This window comes from Ictalurus furcatus, chromosome 1 (assembly GCF_023375685.1).
Source record: "Ictalurus furcatus strain D&B chromosome 1, Billie_1.0, whole genome shotgun sequence".
NCBI lineage: Eukaryota > Metazoa > Chordata > Actinopteri > Siluriformes > Ictaluridae > Ictalurus > Ictalurus furcatus.
Window position 1 is genome coordinate 26,995,515 of NC_071255.1, and position 18,779 is coordinate 27,014,293.

The window sequence follows — 18,779 nt, forward strand, 5'->3', positions numbered from 1 at the left end:
ACATGGCTGTTGTAAGTATGCCAATCTACATTCACACTTTTGCTTTCCTTTGAGATTCGAGATGCTGCCATTGCTACCCTAAATTTCTAGTGGACTGAGCATGCGCATATCTCCTTTCAGTAGCGTTTCTGAATAAGGTGTTTACATGCAACAAATTTCCGATTAAAACAGGCATATTCCAGGAGTGGGAATCAGAATATTGCCTGATTCGGATCAAGACAATCTGATTGCGGCGTTTACATGAACCAATACTAATTGGAAAATGGTCAAATTCTGATTAATATTGGAATATCGATGTGCATGTAAACAGTCAGTGATGAGAAGCTCCATGCTACATACACCATACGGCCAAAATATGTAGACATCTGACCATCACGCCCATATGTGGGCTTTCCCTTCAACAGTTGCCACAAAGTTGGAAGCACATAATAGTCTAGAAAATCTTGTGCTGCCGCATTAACATTTCACTTTACTGTACCTAAAGGGCACAAAACCTGTTCCAGCATGACAATGCCCCTGTGTACAGAGTGAAGTCCATTAAGACATGGTTTGCCAAGGCTGGTGTGGAAGAACTTGAGTGACCTGCACAGAGCCCTGACCTCAACTCAACTGAACACCTTTGGGATGGATTGGAACACTGACTGCTTGCCAGGCCTCCTCACCCAACATCAGTGCCTGACCTCACTAATGCTCTTGTGGCTAAATGGGCAGAAATCCATACAGCCACGCCAGAAAAATATCGATTATTATAATAGCAATGGGGGAACAATTCTGCAATGGGATGTTCAACAAGCACATGTGTGACATGGGGACAGTATCACAGGGACAGACGCCAGACTGTCCCTGCAGTCCCTGTGACACTGTCCTCATGTGCCTTAATAACAACCCATTATACACACACGTACACCATGTCTCATCCTATAAATTATAGAGAGGCACCAATGTGCATCCGATGATCGGGGCTGATTATCTCCTGTCAATCAAAAGAGGGCGAGAAAACCCATCGATTTCGTGCTGTGTTTAAAGATATGTCTTGTGTGGAATGACGACAAAACTGCAGTTTGTAAGCTCTGTAATCCCTGCACTGCTAAAATTTTACACCGGAAGTGAGCAACAGTGAAGCGGGAGGTTCAGAGTCGAGTCCAATTTGCATTTTTTGCCGCGCCGCAGTCAGTACACCGTTGAAAGATTTCAATGAAGATGAGCTGACAAAAGTGTGTGTGTTATATATATATATATAACAGAAAAATATATTTGTTGAGTTGTATATTTCCTATCTGGTTAATGTTTATATATAAAAAGCTACATACACATTATTATTATTATTATTATTATTATTATCAGTTTATATATTATATACTGGTAAATAGCGTGAAAAACTTAAGTTATAATATTAAACAAACAACAACAACAACAACTTACATTTATATAGCGCTTTTCTAGATACTCAAAGCACTTTACATAGTGTTGGGGGTGGGTGGTCTCCTCAACCACCACTAGTGTGTAGCAGCCGGATGATGCGACAGCAGCCATAGCACGCCAGAACCACACTACACACCAGCAATAAGTGGAGAGGAGAGCGATGTAGCCAATTCAGAGACGGAGATTATTAGGGGGCCATGATAGAGAAGGGCTAATGGGGGAATTTCACCAGGACACCGGGGTTATACCCCTACTCTTTTACGATAAGTGTCCTGGGATTTTTAACGACCGCAGAGAGTCAGGACCTCGGTTTAACATCTCATCCGAAATACAGATTTATGTAAATATACAAGTGATTTGGGAACAGAACACTTAACTAAAAATCATAATAAAGCGAAGACTGAAAGAAATAGTACTTTAGGGCAATAAAAGGTGTTAAATATAATTGTATGGACCCATACATAGTGTAGAATTCTGAAACATCAAAATAAATCAATAAAAAATATCTGCAAGGATGCAATCATTTATATATCAATCAAAAAATAAAAAATAAATAAAAAGTTGCAACTCCGTAGTACTTCATTAGGTTTTATCGAATTTTAAATGAGGCAAGAACACAGTGCTGCAACACGACTAAGGGCTGAAATATAACTACATACAGTTTAGATAATGAACATAAACTGCACAATATAGCATAATACTGTGAACAAATCGTTTACGTGCATGTCAAGCAAGTGCATGTACACATATCTGGTGTAAAAAGCCACACTGATGGCAGTGTATGTGCTGCAGCGCCACTGCTTGATCCTTGTACTGTGACTTGTGAAAAATGTGCTTTACTGACTGCCACATGCTCAGCATTTCACTGCTCTTACCACACTGTTAGTATTATTACCATGCCTGCGAGAATCCCATAACATTCATCCGCACTTCTGCTTTTAGAACAGTTTTCGAAGACTGTCAATATTAACTCTACCCCCACTGTTTAAAATCTTCAGCTTGCTTCACAACCGAAAAGTGTCAAGTATTTCTCCAAAAAGGGGACTTCTAATTAATAAAAATAAAAAAATAAAAACATTCCAAAAGATTAAATGTCTAGCCCCATTCCATAAATGACAGAATACCAGTAACTATTAAATTAAAGCACGAACTGGAACAGAATTCATTATTTTTCATAAGCACACAGTGCCGACTGCATACACCCTTTGTTTTGTTGCCTAGTGAACAAGTGAATTGAAGCTGGCGAAGGAGAGCTCCATCATAGTCGTGTACCGCTTACACGGTCCATATCCGTCTCAGATTGTGCAGGTCAAGTGTGAAGATATGATCCTGTTTGCATTCATCCGGGTTTAACCCCAAGCTGAGCCTGCTTCTCAGGACAGGAATGGCCGTGCTAGCTGCTATCACCATGAGCCAGGTTTACAGTATAGACTGCTCCATCTGTCTCTGTGACAGCTGTGTGACTCTCTCCAAAAAGGTCTCCATTGCTCAATTACATGGTCCTGTGCTCACACAGCAGTCTGACATACGATAAAGCTAAACTAAAAGTAAAAGATAACCGAGGCAGAGCAGGTTTCACCCCCAACACGTCGCCGGTGTATGGCTCGATATATAATGAATGTGCTGGAGGATTAATGTTGTAGCCTGTGCTATTTGTGGAAAGATGATGACAGCTGCAGTTTGGGTGAAAACTTGGGAGCAGCTTTAGCTTAGCACAACTCAGCAGACCAGAAGAAAAGAATGAGGGTTGACAGGGAGGGACACACACAGACAGAGACAGACAGACGAGTGAACCAGACACAATGAATATTATATACATTTCTATTAAAGTCTTGTATCTGAACATCTGGCTGACTGAGTCATATGTAGTATATAAATCTGAACTATAAGCTTCTGATGGGATGCATTACATTTTCTAAAATTATCTAAAAATTTAAAACAAAATCAAGAGGTAATGTTGACTGTTAAGAGTTTGACTGCACATATACATATTTTATATTAATATCAATATATTATCTATATTTATATATATTTATTCAATAAAAAGTTCAATCTGACCAAAAATTTAGGACATGACTATACTCTTTTCGTCCCATCAAACACTTATCAAAAGGTGGGCTTTTATTGAATTAAGAGAGTATAACCCCTCTGTCTCATCAAGCCAAACTACGGACAGACAACACCACCGCCACACTAAAAGTGGGCATTTTAATGAAAATTTCATGATTCCCTCAAACTTTGGCAATATATTTAAAATCTATTAAAAGGTGTGTACTATTGATTAAGGCAGTAATAGTTTTTCATAGGTGAGAAAGCTATTATGTAGTTTAGTGATTATTCAGTCCCTCCAGGAGCTTGCAATTTTTCAAAGTTACCGCAGATTTGGGCCAAGACACATCATGTGACATCACCACAACGCGCATTCAACCAAAGCCCTCTTCGATGTACGTCTGTTGAACAAGTACAGCTAAAAGGTCTCATTTACCAATGAACATCACTGTGAAAGACCATGCAAAACAATTTTTTTGCAGTTTTGCCAATTCGAGTAGATTTCTGCAAGCAAACAAACAAAAAAAAAAAACCCCACACACAGCACAATAATCCCTGCCATTTGCATCACAAAGTTTGAAAAAAGGCACAGCAAAATCAAGCGTCTCAGTCTGTGACAATCACAAAGAAAAACTCTGAAATCCTGTATGGACTGATTAACGGAATTACTCTACTTAAAATAAGGAAAAAAAAGGGAAGGACTAATTACACACTCATGAAATTAAACCAAATTAATTTGTCTTCCAAAAGAAAATGAAATTATTACAAAAATGGAACTAACCAAATTACTAACTAAAGCCACAAGAGCAAGCTCACTAAAGCGAGCGGGCAAACTGAGGACATCTCTCTAATATAGATGGATAATTCCTTGAATCGTTTACATTTCATATACAGACATGGATGAGGAGTTGTCTTGCCAATATAGACCCCACCCCAACAGAATTTAGAGAGCAAGACAGACAAAAGAAAGCCTAGGACACAGGTATGGCTTGGTACCTACCCTGAGGTGCTGTGAGAGGTCGTCCATGGTCCTGGCACCAGCCCACAGGGTGGATATGGGGGCTACTGGCATCACACCTGAGCAAACGCAAACCAAAAAGTAAAGTCCCCATGCTTCATTTCACTCATCTAATTACAACATTGATGCTGTAAGAAAATTCTGTTCTTTTTAGACATGTATGTTAGTATATTTTTAAGCTTTACTGACAGAACACCAGTTTATTGCTGGATGCTTGCAGCTCCAACATGACAAGTCTAAAAGCAAGGAATGAAATTATGCAGAATCCTGCAAGAGGAAATAAAGTGGACTATGGAGAGTATGAACGGTCTCTGCTCCGTGCATGTGTGTGTTCTGCAGTGCGTCATGAGATGTTTGCTTCGATTTGAGAAGGCTCAGAGCTTCTCCTGCTGGAAGCAAGTAGTATAACAAAGGAGAGGAGAGAACACTTCTCTTTCAACACATCAAATAATATTAGTAACCCTTTATACACTTCCTTCTAACATGCATTTCATTACCCAATTCAGGCAGCCATGTTAAATTACAGAAAACTAACATGTGAATAACTGATTCTCACTGCTCAAGCTGACCTTATAGTCAATTTCAATCAATTAATCTTCATCATAACTATTATACCCATAAATATTCTCACTTAGCTCTTAAAAAAAAACAAAAAAAACCCAAAAAAACAAAAACGAACAGTTATTACATTCACGTAACTAATCAGTACACTTCACTCAAAACACATTAAATATTTTTGAATGAATTCCTGCAGGCATCATGCTTTCCTTCAGTGATTCAAAAGCAAGTCAGATACACTTCATATATAAATGCAGAATATGAGCCATGACATGCCTCCAGAATTAAATTACACCACACTTACATACCTCACAACCCTGTGCCTTCATTATACATTTAAGCCAAAGGCTTAATAATAACCAAGGACAAATCTGAATCCTTCATTTTTAGGTCTGTTTTTTTTTTTTTTTTTTTTGAACACTCAGTACAGTATAGACTTTTGTCATTTTCACCATGAGTTTCTTCCATCAGCGTCTCTTACCAGTAATCGTATGTGTCATCCCAGTTGTCAAAATGAACCAGGAAGCGGTTGTCTACGATGTCGGCCACAGAGGCCACACACACCAGGCAGGGGTTCTTCCTGTCCACTGCCTCCAGTTTCATGCCCACTTCAAATTTCGAGGTGGTGTTAGTCTGTTAAAAAGATGTTCAATTTATTTAGAGGGCCAACCTTATGACTAATGTAAAAAAAACAAAGCTAGACATTTAAAATGGATTTTTTAAAAATAACTTTTTCTTCAGCACACAGATCATTACATTATTGTACACCAAGGCATTTCAGTTATTTGTAATTAATCATAATGCCCACTAAGAGTTTCACAGCTGACCCCCCCCGTTCTTAATAACTAACTGATGTTGACCAATTCTGACCACACAGATATTAACTATTTAATACCAGCGTCATTGAGCGTCAATGATTACCAATACAAATAAAACCTTGGTATTCCCATTGCAGCCGTTTCTTTCTGGAATACAAAATAACAGGTTCTTTCAGCCTGTAAGAGGCACTGTTCACTGCTAACAGACACTTTCTCCTTCTGCTGTCTGTATGCGAGATGTCGGCTGAATCCGCCCAAGGCAGTGCACTTACACTGGTTTGGGATTTGAACAGATTCTTTGGTGCAGCCTGAGCGTTGCAAGACTCCAAGTATTTTTCCCAGTTAAACTCATTCATCTTATAACCTGAGAGACAAAGAGACAGACAACGAGAGTGAACAGTGATGTAAAAGTTAAGCGAGAAAGGCAGGAGATAGACATTATTCAGCACACAAAAATATGAAGTATGAAGATTGTCTAATAAATATATGATGTGACTCATTAGTCCTGAACTATGTTAACAAACCGTAATTAAATTAACAATGTAGGAGGTGTAACCCAAGCACCATTTCTCTCTCTTTATATTGCACGTCTTTTATAAAAACAGACTGTCTAAATGAATCTCCATCCTTTAAATCCAAGTGGCACAGGTGGACTTCTGACAGCTTGCCATCTGCCAAGTGGAAACATGGCTGATATGTTCACCAGAGATCACAGCTTGTGAACCCCGCATACCTTTTGGAGGGTGTAGTTTGCGACCTGCGGATTCACACCATCCGGCTGGCCGGATATCAGGGGAATCAGCATTAACCCAAAAGTCATAGCACTCGGAGTAATCGTCAATGTGCAGACGCAGACGGTAGCCGATCACCTAGAGGACACAAGTGACAATCAATTGGTTGTTTATTTATTTATAAAAGGTGCTTTTAGAACTGTCCTTTGGCAGTTTACGAACCTCAGCCACGGAGAGCACACAGAACATGGAAGGATGCAAGGGGTCGATTCCCTCTAGCCTCATTCCTATTTTAAAGCCATTCTTGCTGCAAGGAAATGACTGGCACTGCAAGAAAAAAAAGGCACAAAAATACAAATAAATAAATAATTTTTAAAAAAGCACTGTGACTTCAGAATGGTCTACACGTATTACACCTAACTAGCAGGTGTAGTTAGAAATCGTAGCTCATCTTTTTGGAAAATTAGCAAAAATGCAAATTTTGGGTTTAATAATTTTCCAGCCTTTCAACACTGCTTGGATTATGACCACAGCCCTGCTGATGGTTGTACATTTTCCAACCAATGATCCACAACACAAAAATATCTGCTCAGAGGTGGTCCTATGGTGGTTCCTGTTGACGAACCGAGAGGGTAGAGGAAAGGTGAAAAATTTGTAGAATCTGACAGAATTCAGTCAGTAAGTGCACCCGTACGTTCAACCCATCTGATCTAACTGGAAGAGCATGCAGGAAATAACTAGCATTACCAGGCATTTCTTTCACCTCGATCGTTTCGCTGTTTGTGATTACTGAGAAGGAGCGTCCCATCGCCCAGGTTGCTATGGCTACTTGCTCGCATTTCTAAGGAGAACAGATGTCTTGTCAAATCCCTTCACGGAGAACGTGGCCGTGATGACGGGCGTGACGGATGCTGTAGGCGTGCTCCATGAGGCTGATGGGTAGCAACAGACTTCTGGTCATCCAGATGTAGATCTCAAACAATTTCTGCCCTCACGCTATACGATTGGCATAATGACATGATTGACATGATTTACGATCTACCACATATATAACGAGTGTGTGATTACTACAAACAATTTTGGCACCTTTCCCTTTAGTGAGAAAAAAACTGAAAAATTCACTTCTATCCATGTTTCTCTTTGCAGTGCAGAAATCTGGTTGTAGATCACTAATAAGCACGTCAGAGGTGAAAGCGGCTAGGAGAAACGCCCTGAAATGAAGACATGAAGAATCCTTGAGAGGAACCAGACTCGAAAGGAGAACCCATCCTCTTCTGATTAGTGAGATATTAAATCATTACTCTTAAGTGTAATAAGACAGTAGTAAGTGTTCATAAATGGTCTATATGAATCTTATAATGGAAGTCAACAGCTGTACACTTATTTTGAAAGAGCAGAAATGTAAAAATTCTTGCATGTGGTAATTAATTATACAATAAAGAGGTGGAACATTCGTTCCCCGATTGTGCTACAGCAAAAAATATCAGAATGAGCACTTCGAAGATAATGGATTTGAACGGTTTTAAATAATAAACTTACTTAATAAACAAAACAAAACAAAACAAAAAAAAACCCCCACACCCACACACGGGTAAAACATTTTTACCCTGAACAATAACTTGCATAACTGAAAAAATAAATAAATAAAGAATTAAATATTGTTTAACTCCAAACAGCACATCCAACTGATTTTTTTCCAACATGAACTACAAGTATGATTTCTTTTCTACTGGAATCAAAACATTTGTTTACTGATGATCTGCAGTGAAATGAAGTGAGCAAACACTGCTGCATCTAAATGAATCTTCCAAATTGACTAAATGAACAAATCAATAAACAATACTTTGAGTGAAAAACAAAACAAAAACCATCTGCTCATCATCTAGACAGAACCAAATGGTGGTGGAAGCAACGTTTATTTCACAGAGCAACATAATATCTTCCTCAGACTCACATTTAGACCAGCGTTATAGATCTGTTAACAGCTTTTCTCATCAATATGTTCCCTTACACAAATGCTGCCTTTAGGCTTAGAATTCTACAAGTCCCAGCTTTGTAGCAGCTGGTGTGTGCAGCTCAGGAAAACATTTCAGTGTGAAGCGCATACCCCACACCACTTACTCACTGAGCACCTGACCTGCAGAAAGCTCACTCCCATAAAGACACTGCTGGAGGCACAAACACTCCAACACAAATCATTAGACGAACTATTACACAGCTGTAATAAGAGCTCAACACAAAAAGATGCTCAACGAGTAAACAGAACAAAACGATGTCTGAAGTAAACAGGTCCAATTCGGTTAGATGCTTTAGTCAGCACATAGTTCCCCACTGCTTGTCAGGAAAATCTATAATTATGCTCCACATACAGAAACAAGAGTGGAAGTACTTATGCTGAACTTTTTTGCTACTTCCCTTAGAACAACAGAATACTTCACACAAAAAGAAACCCTTAGCACCAAGGAAAGGTTCCAAGTTTGTCTTTTTAAAATTGGGCCCAGTGGGACACCCAGCAAGGAAGGGCATGCTCACTACATGTGCCAGTTTCTCCAGCTTCAAGTTAACCAGAGAGAGCTCAACTGAGAACCAGCACTTCTACTTCAAAAGTAACCCTATTCCAGGGCTGACAAGTTTCAGCAATACGGCATAAATGAGCACCAACATTGAGCACCATTCATATTTGCAGATAAAATCGGCCAAAGTTACAGTTCTGATAACCCAGTGCCTTTGTTGGTTCTGAACTGTGTATGCAGCAGATGCTCTTGCACAGGCACTAGTCTGGCTATTTTGGAATAAACATAACAGAAGCCAGACTGCTTCATCGATCTCTGCCACAAATAACACAAACTTGGTTATGTGGCTTATTATAAGTTGGTCTTACACTATGACAGACCTGCATGTGTTCTCATGCATGTTAAGTAGCAAATGATTAAGCTGTCCGGAGGTAGTTAGAGCAGAGTCGAATTATTATTTTTTTAAAAAAAAGTAGAAATAAAATACACACACACACACACACACACACACACACACACACACACACACATTATATATATATATATATATATATATATATATATATATATAAAAACACGAAAATCCTGTAAAAGTTAAAGTTCCAAGTTCAGACACAAAAGAAATCTGGAGAGAGTAAAGTGAGTGAAGGTGGGGGGGGGGGGGTGTCAATAAATAAAATATATTTAGGAGTGATGGAGATTTAAATGCCTCCCCCAAGCCATTTGTTGATTATCTAATAACGGGCCTCATTTATCAAGCTGGATACAACCTGATCTATTTGTGTATTATTCATATGAGCGTTTACACAAGAAAGTTTGTTTTCATGAAAATCCTGTAAATTTGTTATAAAATATTTGTACTCCTACATATGCTCCTGAGCATGTGTAAATTTGCACATAAGAGGACTAACTAACGCAAACCTTGACTTGGTCGACTTCAAATCATAACATTTGCATAAAGATTATACGGTTACGTTTAAATAGCTTAAAAAATAAAAATACATTTATACCATTTAGTAGACACTTTTATCCAGAGTGACTTGCAGAAGTGCCTTGGTATCTATCAAAAACACATCCACATGCTAGGTCACTAGGTCATGGACCAAGAATAACATTGAGAACATTTGGTGAAAATCAGTTATTAAATTATGACAAACGAAATGGTGCTGTAAAAATGGAGGATGGGCCAGTCTATCTTTACATAGCCATAAACATACAAATGCCTCAGCTAATGGCAGATTTAGTATTTTCTTGTTTGATATTAAATATTTTTTATTGTTAATAAAAATTAAAAAAAAAAAAAAAAAAAAAAGTAATTTTCCATATGGCTACATCTGTGTGTGCATCAAAACCACCTCTAGTGTTTATTGCCAAAAAGTTTTATTTCAGTTTCATATGACCCTTGAACCCGATCCCATTTGAAGTTCCAGTAGTGTCTAGCACACTGAAGACGCTCGTGTTTGTTTTTGGATAAGAATACAGGCTTTTTTCTTGAAACCCTTCCAAACAACTTGTGGTGATTTAGGTGACTTCAGATTGTAGTTTCGGAGATTTTCTGACCCCAAGACACAACTAACTTCTGCAATTCTCCAGCTGTGATCCTGGGAGATTTTCTTGGCCACTCAAACCATCCCCTTCACAGTGTGTTGAGACAATATAGACACACGTCCAATTCCAGGTTGATTCATAACATTTCCAGTTGACTGGAACTTCTTAATTATTGCCCTGATGTGGAAATGGGCATTTTCAATGCTTGTGCTATTTTCTTACAGCCACTTCCCATTTTGCGAAACTCAACAACCTTTTGCCACACATCACAGCTATATTCCTTGGTCTAACCTATTGTTATGAATGACTAAGGGAATTTGGCCTGTTACGCCTCATATTTATACCCCTGTGAAACAGGAAGTCATGGTTGAACAATTTCCGGGTGTACTAAAATTTTTTAAATATCAATGGGAATATACCACAAATACTTCTCACATATGAAATAGGGGTGCCAATTATTGTGCCACACATATTTAACAAAGATTTTAATAAGCCTGTGTATTGTTTGCAATTGTTTGATATCCATGAGACCAGAGTATTTTTGTGATTTTTTTTTTTTAAACAAAAGATCAAAAGGTTAAACAATAAGGACAATTTTTCACAGCCTTATTTGCTCAAATTTACCACAGGTGCGAATATTTATGGGGTGAACTGTAGCTAGAATTAGTGGGATAGGTTACAACCACATGTGCAGCTTTGGGGAAAACCCCTATATTCACAGCATGGCAGGTCATTTTAAATATAACACAGTAGGGCATCAGTGATTAACAGGTACATAGGAACAGAATCATGTACAGTAAATAAGGAACTAGCACTTGCTGAAAGTAAGAGGTTTTGCTCTTTTATATAATAAATACACACACTGACGTGGTCAGTAAAGTTTTGCATAAGTTCATAATACCAATAGTAGTAGGTTATTTATATTCTCAGAGTCAAGAATACATGGATTGTGTCTCAAATTCCAAACAACTGTACTGAACAGTTTGTCAGATCATCACTGGTGTCATTAGAATTTAGGCATACTAATTAGTATGTAGTATATTATTTGGAACACAGCGTTGAGGCAGCTGTTAATGGTTAAGGCTCTGGATTACTGATCAGAAGGTTAGGGGTTCAAGCCCGAGCACTGTCAAACTACCATTGCTGGGCACTTGATCATAGCCCTTAACCCTCTCTGCTCCGAGGGCACTGTATCATGGGTCACCCTGCTCTCTGACCCCAACTTCCCAACAAGCTGGGATATGTGAAAAATACATATTATTCTGGTGTAATCTATGTGACAAAGGCTTCTTCTTTTTGAGAATAAAAAGCTTCACAGTAAGGAAACAGTACAATGTTCGGAAATCTTCTACCACAAGAAACATGCAAAAGCATTTTTCTACCAAAGAGGGTGAAATTCAAGAAAAATGTAACAGCTTTGAACACAACAAAAAGCTTTTTCATTAATACACCTTCCATGTTTTCACAACGACCAGCTCTTGTTATTCCAGTATCAGAAATTCAAATAAGTGGTATGCACTAATATAGCGCTTTTATCCAAAGTGCTTTACACTGCGTCTCATTCACACACACACACACACACACACACACACCCCAGTGGTAGCAGAGCTGCCATGCAAGGCACCAACTTGCCATCGGGAGCAACTTGGGGTTCAGTGTCTTGCCCAAGGACACTTCATTATGTGGAGTCATGTGGGCCGGGAATCGAACCGCCAACCCTACGATTAGTGGACAACCCACTCTACCACCTGAGATACAGCCGCCCATATATTATATATATATATATAAAAAATTATATATACTCAATATATCTGCCAGATATATTGTGCCAGATATATTGTGAGTAACTCTGTGGCCTGTGTCTGTTTTTATTATAGTTGTCACAATACATTCCCTGAAGTGTGAATTATGTGGCTTAATGCCAATCTCTGAATGACTGGCCTATTAAAAAGTACCCTGCCTTGTTATTAATAGGAAAACAAAAATGTCCGCAAACAGTACAACCACATTATATTTAAAGGTTAGTTCTAGCTGTCGTCCATGATAAGGCTGAAAAGAGAGAAAATGCACACCGTATAAATATTCACACAATATAAGAAGCTCACAGCTCCCATTGTTGACTGCTGTTATTTTTAGTCCTGCGCAAAACCTGAAGCAAAAAGTGCTTATTTAGACTTAAATCAGCAGTGTCAGGATAACCGTATAGAGGACTCTGATATAAGCAGTTTGAATTTAAACAATAAATGCAGAATTAATTCTTACCTCAGTAAAGAGTCTTGGGGGGGCTGCGATGGCTCTTTCCTCATCCAAGTACTGATCCCATGACCAGGGCCTTTTCTTGCTGTTAACTGCACACACAGTCGTAAACATAAAACTCACACTGCATAAAATGTGGTACAGTTACTGGTTCAAACTGAGTGGAAAACTAACAACTTCTCTAAAGAACTCATTAAAAAAAAAAATTAAATTTTACCAACTGAAGTGGACAGTTTATTTTTCATCCTTGTCGTGTCTTCTTTCGGACGTTCCTACAAAAACAAACAAAAATTAATATTTTGGTGATACTTTGTATATCAGAGCAAAACACTGAGCATGGCTCAGGTGAAGGGCAGGTTGTTAGTACTCACTCTGAGACAGTATTCCTCAGACACACTTCTAGGATTCAAACTCGGTTTCCTTTTCTTTCGGTCCTCTCCCTGCATCATTAGAGAACGATAGACTCTGGAATGACATGCAAACAATACCAGTAAATAAAAGAACAGCTGGGCGGGGGGGGGGGCTGTTCTGAACAAAAACAAAATAAAAAACCCTCACTAGCAGTGTGCCGGATGATTCATATTTCTGCTCTTAATAAGCACTCTTGCCATAGTGTTACCAAGACAGAAAATGTATAGGTTTGAACAATAAATGCTTAAGGATATAGTTTATCATTTTATTTATAGTTTGTAGTCGGATTGGGCATCGTGAATAAAAGTGCTGGAAAGGTATTACATACCACTGTGTATTGTCACAGATTTGTATTAAAACCAGAAGAGCTTTGAAGTGATTCGGGGAATCCAAAAGGCGTCCTGAATTTGGATTACTCAGCTAGCTCACACTACCTCTGTCATCATCATGTATGCATGTGTTCTGAGGATGCTTACAATACAAAAATACTAGTTTTCATTCTTGTACACCTTAAGACAGTGGTCACCAACCCTCTTCCATGAGAGCTACCTTCCTGCAGGCTTCACCTCCAACCAAAATCCAACATACTTGTTTTAGTTGATCAAGAACTTCTTAATGCAATGATTAGATGGACAGGTGTATGGAATTAAATTAATGCTAAAAAAAAAAAAAAAAAAAAAAAAAAAAAAAAAAAAAAAAAAAAAAAAAAGTATTGAATGTAACTTTTCAAGAAACGAACAAAAATACAGAGTGAGAAAGAAGAAACACTCTGAAACTGATACGTGAACTCCATGGCGAAAAATTAACAAGGTCTTCGAATAAACAGCACTCTAACAGTTTTCTAAGCTTCATTTTCACTAATCATGGTCTATGAATGCACTGCCACAGTTCGTTTAAACTTTCAACATTTACATTCGCCATTCTAGCACAAATCTCACGTGCGGGCGGTGCTTAACAGCGATTAACTCTCATTGGCTAGTGAGATCTGGAACGACAGTTTGAGAGTCCAGCTGAAGAGGAGGATGACATTGATAATGATGACGCTCTGTGACACTTCTGAGAGCTAAATCGCTCAAAATAAATAAAGAAATAAATCAAATTTATCTGATGAGACTACCCAAACCTCAAATAGTAATTAAACTAATATACTGACTAGGTAAGTAAGTAATTTCTGACAGAAAAGTACAAACACTATAACTATAGAGAGATCCAGAACGTTCTTCAAACTTCGCACCACTGAAGTCTCTACTTCCTGGCCAGGGAGCTGTCGATCCAAATCTCACTAGCCAATAAGAGTAAATCGCTGTTAAACCCGCCCACATGTGAGATTTGTGTCAGAACAGTAGATGTAAACGAGCACTGTTGAAGCGCATTCATAAACCATGATTAGTGAAAGGGAAAACTTAGAAAACAACTGTTAAAGAATGCTGTTTATTTGAAGACCAGGCTTCATTTTTTGCCACCGAGTTCACTGTTTTCGGTTTCAGAGTGTTGTCCTTCCCTCATTGTATATTGTTCGTTTCTTGAAAAGTTACATTCAATAATTTTGGCTGGAGTTAAAGTCACACCTACACAGCCTATAGTGGATGTTCATAACTGAATTAATTTTCTGCTCACAAACAAGTCATGCACACAAAAGGTAATCATTCGCTTGCAAGACCTGTATTACAGCTTAGTATTAAAAATGGATTTGCATAATGAAACAATGAGTAAAAAAAACAAAACCTTTTAGCTGCATATAAATCAGATTCAGTCATAAAAAAATAAATAAAAGAAACCTCATTTTGTCTTTTATGTTCATTAATAGCCACACCAGGTATGGCACTGTTCCAAAATCAACACCACCCTTAAATGACTCACCGGTTGGTGTTTGCACTCACCTAATCCACCCTATCAGGGAATCGGCGCTCCGACTCCCATTCCAATCACATTCTACGTCCTGATGCAGAATCGCTCCAAAATCTGCCATTAAAGCAAAAGAAACCATGTTCTCTTAAATTGTTCCAAACACTGGGGCTTTCAGATCAATCCTATAGGAACATCCTTCAACCTGACCGTTTAGTTTAACATGCAAGTGACAGTAATTTGCTTGCTGCTGCACCGAGTCAGTATCTATCAGAGGAGTGAGGTGGATCATTAGACCTACAGCACTCAATTAATGCAGTTACAAAAAAAGACATCCAAACCCTGAGTGTACTTTCCCCTGGGTATCGCTGATCATAAGGAGTCAGTGACTATAGCACACAAAAGACATTCAGTTACAACACCAACATACTGAATTTCTCCATGTACAAGTATAAGCACCAGGCCAACTGAGATCAGTTAGATGATAAAATTATTATTATTTTTTTTTTTTTTTGAAGTCAGCTGATATCAAGGCTCTGTGGGTTGACTGGCATTTGCACAGATCATGCAATAAAGCAGTGATAATGTGTTATGAAATGTTACATCGAAAGACATGTTACACTGAACAAGTCATACGGTTAAGTCTAAAGAATTTCCAAGTCATTGTTATGGAAACAGCTTTATGATCTGTAAAAAATAAATAAAAAGGCTAATGTTTCCTGAGATTTGGTGTTTTAAAAAAAAAATAAAAAAAAAATTTGGATTATGTGCTTCAAAAATTCACAAGTCTGGACATGTTTGTAAAATTAATTTATTTTACATAATTTGTTTAATCTTCCTTTTTGCCACTGACTGAAAGTAAACATTTACAATAAAAAAAAAACGAATATTTTCTAGGGCACACGGTGGCGCAGTGGTTAGACACCTCCAGGGTCAGGGGTTCGATTCCCACTTTGGCCCTGTGTGTGTGGAGTTTGCATGTTCTCCCCGTGCTGTGGGGGTTTCCTCCAGGTACTCCGGTTTCCTCCCCCAGTCCAAAGACATGCATGGTAGGCCGACTGGCATGTCCAAAGTGTCCATAGTGTATGAATGTGGAATATTTTCTATTAATGTGTCAGGACTAGAATAAACATGGACACACAGTAGCGATTACATACGAGTTGGATCATAAGTGAGAGACGATGGGGCAGAGACAAAGAGACACATTGTGAAAGAGGAAGAACATGGCTATTAAAAAAAAAAAAAAAAAAAAAAAAAAAACTCATCACCCAAAACAGTCACATTCACTGTGTACTGCTCCTCAACATGCAAGAAGTGTTACACACACACACACACACACACACACGTATGTATATACACCGACGTAAATGCTAATTTGCTTTGAAATTTTATTTAAGAACCATTGTTGTTCTACAAGAAAAATATAAAATGCTAATTTTTAAAAATGATATTTACCCAAGACATCCTTGGCTACAGAGGTGTTGAAATTCAATGAAAAAATCCTAAAAACTTTAACCAAGTTTCTGAATAAATTCTCTCATGTAGTTAGTACTTGTAAATATACAGTACTGTGCAAAAGTTCTCAACACCCTATTTTTTAGTACAAACATTTTCTACATTATCAAGTCAGTACACACAAAAAAAATTTAGATTCCCAAACATTAGTTTTGTAGCACAAATTTAAATGTTACAGAAAAAATGTTTGGATGTCAGTAAAGAAAGCAGCATATTATGTAAGAGACACTTTTTAGAACCAAAAAAACACCACACACACACACACACACACGATTTTGATGCAAAAATAAGACGCAAGTGCGACCATCAAAGTCTCCAGAAGAACCGTGTCTGGTTCTGCAATATGCTTATTTTTTTGGTCACACCAAATATTGACACTTTTTTTTTTTTTTTTTTTTTTTTTAAAAACGTAGAAACATTTAACTGAATTATTTTGAAGGCATCTTTGCTCTACAGCATTTCTTGGCATGTGTCTAAAGCCTTTGCCCAGTACTGTATTTTCTGAAACCGTTCAAGCGTGAATAAGAGATCTATGCCGGTTCTTGTTTTGGCACAGAGCCTCAAACCATTCCACTTTTCAACCTCAAATATGAGCTCTCAAATGGCAGAAAGAACCGGTTCAGTTCTAGCACCAACATTCAGCTGGTCTGGGGGGGGGGGGGGGGAATTAATAGAACTGGTGACATCAGGGAAAGTCCATCACTTATATCAGCATCCTGAACACGGTCTGTACATTACAGGATTTTTTGAAGTTTGTGATTGTTGCGGCCAAAGATGCTCGATTTCGCTGCGGCTTTTTTTCAATACTTGAGTTTGTGGGGTTTTTTTTTGCGTAAAACTACTTGAATTGGCGAAACTGTTCTGCACGGCCTTTCACAGTGATGTCTGTTGGTAAATGAGACCTTTTAGCTGTACTCAAGTTTGGCACACGTGACTCGAAGAGCGCTTTGGCCGAATGTGCGTTGGGATGACGTCACATGACGCGTCTTGGCCCAAATCTGCGATAATTTTGAAAAAATTGCAAGCTCCTCCGAATATCACAGAGTTTACTTGAAATTCATTTCTGCGAATGCAAAATCCTGAAGGGACTGTGAACAGGAGCATCACTGTTAATGCTAGCAAGACATCCTTACAACAACTACACTCAGAACTAGACTTAGAAAATATTTTAGCACTGTATAGATGCTGAAGGATCCGATTGGGGGATGCTAAAACATTCTCAAGCCCCATGTAAAACCCGATGTCAACATTCTCCAGTGTATAAGCCATCATTTAATGAGCTCGTTCATTTAAATTCAGCTAACTACAGAAGGAGTAGCACCGAGACGAAAAACAAAAAAAAAAAAACTTTAGACAGGATCTGATTTGAAGACCATGCTGAACATGCTGTATTCTTTTCCAAAGCTGATACTCTGATCGTTTGTCAAACAGATAATTGGAAAGCTTAAATCTGACCCACTTAATTGGCATGTGGCTCAAGTTCCTACAAATATCGCACACATCAGGTTCTAAGGTTTTAACACACAGGCAGCTTAGCAAGAGATAAACACTGCCTTTATCTTTAACTGGTAGTTCAAGCACCCTATAAAAAGCACCATTAGGGGAATTTTTCAGACGCATTTAGATGTTGATCATGTTACAGAATGATTGTTAAACACTCGTTTGAGCAGTGGAGGAAAATAAAACACCAGACCGTTTAAGAGTTTATTGGCTTCTTTATTAAGCCTTGGTTAGAAATGGAAGACACAGAAGTAGACTCGTGAATCGGTGTGGCATTGGAGCAAAGGAATAGTCACCACAGGTAGGAAATGATTTTTGCTAGTCAAAAGATGTTGGCAAATCCTAAATTAAAACAAGATGAAAGATTTCTCAGTCAAATTACTGACCCATGTGGCCTGTGCATGCACGTCTGTTAAGGATCCTAACCCACTTTAATGCTGGAAAGAATGTGAAATGAAACATTCAACATATTACAGGCTTAAATGACTGAAATCCTAAAACAGCCATTCAAACGGTCAGTTTTGTTTTCTGTATAATGGATATATACCAAGGTTTATTATTTCCAATCTAAATGAAGTCCTGAGAGAATAAGCAC

The 18,779-nt window shown here is 38.2% G+C and overlaps 1 protein-coding gene across 1 annotated transcript in view; it reads right to left on the bottom strand.

The window, feature by feature from the left end:
• LOC128613861 (lethal(3)malignant brain tumor-like protein 4) overlaps window positions 1–18,779 on the bottom strand; it is a 75,241-nt gene that overhangs the window by 48,854 nt on the left and 7,608 nt on the right. Inside the window, exons 2-10 of the mRNA XM_053634999.1 lie at window positions 15,205–15,286; window positions 13,285–13,378; window positions 13,131–13,185; window positions 12,920–13,005; window positions 6,819–6,923; window positions 6,599–6,734; window positions 6,138–6,229; window positions 5,529–5,680; window positions 4,472–4,548 (exon numbers count right to left, since the gene is read on the bottom strand). Of these exons, the coding sequence (XP_053490974.1) occupies window positions 4,472–4,548; window positions 5,529–5,680; window positions 6,138–6,229; window positions 6,599–6,734; window positions 6,819–6,923; window positions 12,920–13,005; window positions 13,131–13,185; window positions 13,285–13,362 (781 nt within the window). The 5' untranslated portion in view covers window positions 13,363–13,378; window positions 15,205–15,286. The remainder of the gene's footprint in view (window positions 1–4,471; window positions 4,549–5,528; window positions 5,681–6,137; window positions 6,230–6,598; window positions 6,735–6,818; window positions 6,924–12,919; window positions 13,006–13,130; window positions 13,186–13,284; window positions 13,379–15,204; window positions 15,287–18,779) is intronic.